The 4,389-nt window shown below is 40.9% G+C and overlaps 1 protein-coding gene across 1 annotated transcript in view; it reads right to left on the reverse strand.

Annotated features, from left to right (window-relative positions):
* The window catches only part of BNIP3 (BCL2 interacting protein 3), a 37,466-nt gene that overhangs the window by 5,671 nt on the left and 27,406 nt on the right, over window positions 1-4,389 (reverse strand). The window contains exons 2-3 of the mRNA XM_009278131.1: window positions 1,420-1,603; window positions 161-245 (exon numbers count right to left, since the gene is read on the reverse strand). Of these exons, the coding sequence (XP_009276406.1) occupies window positions 161-245; window positions 1,420-1,603 (269 nt within the window). The remainder of the gene's footprint in view (window positions 1-160; window positions 246-1,419; window positions 1,604-4,389) is intronic.

The following is a 4,389-nucleotide window of genomic DNA, read 5'->3' on the forward strand; positions in this document are numbered from 1 at the left end:
TCAGATACAAATACACAAAGCCTGATTCTGCAAAGATTATTCTAAGTTACCGAGTTATTTAAGTCTCTACATTAGCAGCTTCACCTCTTATTTCCTAATGCTGGTTTTCAAACAATGAGAGTAAGACATTCTTTCTCCCAAAGCAAGATAAGATTTTTACCTGAAAGCTATTCTTTTCTCCACTGCTGTGACTCTCTATTTCCAAAGCTCTGTGACTGTCCTGAGGTGTCTGGGAACGAGGAGGGCTTGATAAAGAGAGAAACACAAGAAAGAAAGAACTCATTAAATTTTTTATGACATTGTTTACGGTATGAACTAAAAGCTAGTCAACAAAGCTTACATGCACAGTTCTCCCGAAGAGCTATAGCACCCTGACCAGAATTTAAGAGATTAATCTGCCAATGGGTGATATAATCCAGCCATCACATTCAATTAATCTTTGATTTTCTAACAATCTGCCAAGAAGCTTGCTGCGCAGAGCTGTTTTTCAGCAGTGCAGAGAAATGCCTGTGAGGCTGTATGATTTGGCCCATGTTACTTACTAAATAACAATGGGCAGCAGATGATGAATACAAGTGGGGTTTGGTTTGAATTCAAAGTAGCCAGATAAGGCTAGAAGTTCTGTATCCTACTGTCTATTTTGAGTCCTGGAGTTTATTTTTTTTTTTTTTTTTTTTTAAATAAACTTTAGGCTGCAGACTGCACAGCCCATCAAAAATCAAATAAATGAATTAATAACACTGACTGACAATTTGCATCAGATGTAAGTTGTTTTGTTGTGTTATACTCCTAGAAATCTGTTATGTTTTGTAAACTAGATATAGGACAATTCTTTAGCAATTACCTAAAAACTATTAACTGATGTACCTCATTACAAAACACAAGCTGCTTTTTATCATTTTTCTCTGACATTCCTGTTCCAGGCAGCAGCGTTAGTAGCGCTATATGCTCTTAAAATCAGCACTGACATTGTTTGCACAAGGATTGATCCTTTGGAATGACAGCCACACATGGCTCCGGAGTATTTTATTTACTAGAACAAGGCTCCTGCCTGTACACAAGCAGCACACCCGTGGGAAGTTCAGCTGCTGCTGCTGCTGGACTTCTTTATCGGGATACACCAAAACCCCAAGATGGCATCTTCATGAGATACGAGAACTCTTCTAGAGTCCTCTCCCCTGTAACTTTCTTCTGGTTTCAGGACAGACTTCTACCCAAGTGCTACTCTAGTATTTAAGTACCAGTCTTTTAAATATGAAATTTTCCTCTCTCTTCCTCTCTGCATGTGTGTATATGCATGTGCATATGTATGTACACACACATATGTAAGCATTTCTGTACTTGTCTTTGCCTCGTGCATAAAAATGGCTTTGTGTAATAGCAACCTTTACTTTGCTTACAATAAGGCATTTTGTTTACCTGTCGCAATGTGAACTTTCTCTTGAACTGCTTCTTCCAGATTCATGTTGAGCGTCGAGGAGTATTTTCTCCATGTCACCATTGTGAATGGAAATAGAGGCAGGTACTTGTTCTTGGCTTGTTGGAGTGACAGTGTTTCCACTGCCACTTCCATTACTGCTGAAGTGGAGTTCTACCCAGGAACCTGCTTGGCATAATTGAAAACAGAACCAGAATAAACCAAGTGGTTTTGTGTAAAAGGCATGTAAAATATGAGACTGCTGATCCTCCCCAGTGTGACATTACAGTATGACATGCAGAATTACGAGCATTGACATCTCCGCTAATAAACGTGATGAAATGCCAAAATGTGGGGGCGCTTTTGTTAGCGAGCTGGAAAGTCTCACAGAACTGAAGAGAAGCTGGTCAGTACGTTGTGCCTCTTTCTGCAGCTGAAGATCTTTTATTTTGGGATATGTTTAATTTTTATTATTCAACATAGGTGGTAGCCAAATAAAATAATCTCAATGACTTTCTCTGCCAAAGTTTATTTATTCATTTATTGAAAATATTTTAGGCTCAAGAATCCAATAACTGTGTTTTGTTTAGCCTTTTTCAGTAAGCATTTTTAGGTGTTACTGTTAAGCAATAGAGAATACGTGGCAACGACTAGATCATGTGTTTGCTACTCGCAGTATATTTAACACGGACAGTCACATGTTGCTTTGTTTTTTTAAGAGTGTGCCGAATAACAACTCTCTTCTGGGCTAGCAGTAAAACCAGTGTACAAAAGGACCTGTATCTACTGTCTCATTTATAAATCAGCTCAAGGGACAGATAATATTTGAATTATATAAATGTCAGTGGGATTTACCTATGTAACATGTTCATATGTGTAAACAACAGCAGAAGTATATAGATATATTGTGCCCATCCTAGAACAGTTTACAGGAAATATAACAGTAAGTACAGGAGAAAGAGGGCAGGTGAAACTCCCTGAATTCTGGTGAGCACAGCAGAAAGGATGTCTAAGGCATAAGCAAGGAAAGGGAGAGACACAGACGGCGTTTGGACCGTTCCTGCTCTAGAGGAAGAGAGGCTGGGGCAGAGCTCAGGAAGGAAGCCACATTCAAGAGAACAGCAGAAGGGATAAAGGAGCAGTTTTAAAGGTATGCAGAAGGGGAGAAGCCAATGCAGAGATTTAGTGTGAAATAGAAACATCAAACGAAGAAAGATATTCCAGTTGTGAGGAGGTTGAAGGTTCATGAATGGAATGAAAACAGCAAAAAGCCAAACTGCTTAATCTGCATTAATAACATTACTCTCTCTTCTGAAAAGCCAGATGACTACAAAATCTTTTGAATGGAAACATACTGGGTTACCAAGTTTTGAAGCAACATTTTTCTGGATAACCTCTTTTACTTCACAACTGTTTTGTTGTTTTGGTTGGTTTGTGGGTTTTTTCCCCTCCGTGTATTTATACCCAGACAAACTTTTCCCTACTCTGTCACCACAAATTTATGAAAGCCCAAGTTGTTACCCAAGAATGATCACAACCACTGAAGTTTAAATTAAGATAGTGTCCAAACGGAGCTCTGGCTGCAGCTACCTTGAGAGTATCAGCTAGCTCCTAGTCTACCTGTCCTTGCTCCTCAGCACATCCCACCTCAGCTTCTGCTCCTCCTCTTATAAAAACAGAACAACTTCATGCTGCGTGGACTGCACTACAATGATTTGTATACATGGTCATAAGCTATTTTCTTCTGTGAAGACACGTACTGTTTGAGGCACGCTCACATTTCAACAATCACCACCACCAAACATAACTGCTTCATACAGCAAACTAACACTACCTACTGAAATCTTACTGGATACAGCACAGTAAATGTGTGATAAAACATGGAGAAGATTAAAATTATAACAGAATAATCACAGTACATGTGTTTTACACATTTCCTTTCTTTTTTTTTTCCTTTTAGACACTCTTGAGAGTAAGGTTGTGCTAGTGCACTAGGAATGTGTTGTTATATTACCATTTAAAGATAAAAGAGCCTGTATTTTTATGAAGTTGGAAATATAAACAGATAAGAGCATGTGTAACGTGGCAATGCAAACTGAACAGACTGAGTCGTGGGGAAGGATTTTTGAAGACAGTGATCTTGTATGATGTTCCAGCCCAGGATACATACTGTGGGAGTACAGATTAGCATTAAAAAACTTACTCAATCAGCTCTGGAAATCTTAATTTCTTAATATATGGTTTTCAAAACCGGAAACAAAAAAGAAAAATTCCACAGAAAGATGAGAACATCTCCTTAAGTTGCTAAAATCACCATGTAAATCACACAAGTTAATATGTAGTTGCACACATATCTTTTCACTCGTAAGGTAAATTTGCTTCTGACTTTTGCTAAACGCTCGATACAAGCAATTGACCCTGATCTCTCCTCAAAGGCATATCCCAAACTGTCCATAGATGGTTTCTTTTGACAAGGAAGGATTTATATTTACCACAGCACAAAACCTCATGAGGATCTTTATTAATCTAGCCGTACTTGGTAGTTCAGCTACACAACCGAGTATCATGGCTTTTAAAATTTGACCTGTTCTTCCACCGAGTCTTAATTTCTCTGCGTTATTATGAAGCTCTGTGGACGGTTTAATGAGGAATTACCGCCAGGTTGCTGTACGGTCACAGACTAACGGAGGGGAAACCCGTCACACACACGGGCTGACCGGGCACACCGCGGCAGAGGTACCCGGGGGCAGCAGCACGTCAGGTCTCTCCTGCCCGCTCCGGGCAGGGACCGGCAGCTGAGCGTCCCCCAGGCCCGTCCCTGCCGACGGACGCACCGCCCGAGGAGTAAGCCCCTCGGGGATGTTCACACATACGAAGGCAAGCGCGCTTCTGGCGCCTTAAGGGCTGCAAGACGCTGCCCCGCGGTTTCGCCCTCCGCAAAGCGCCCGGGCGGAGGCCGGGGCCGGGCCGCC

This window comes from Aptenodytes forsteri, unplaced genomic scaffold (genome assembly GCF_000699145.1).
Source record: "Aptenodytes forsteri isolate BGI_AS27 unplaced genomic scaffold, ASM69914v1 Scaffold15, whole genome shotgun sequence".
In the NCBI taxonomy this organism is placed as follows: Eukaryota; Metazoa; Chordata; class Aves; order Sphenisciformes; family Spheniscidae; genus Aptenodytes; species Aptenodytes forsteri.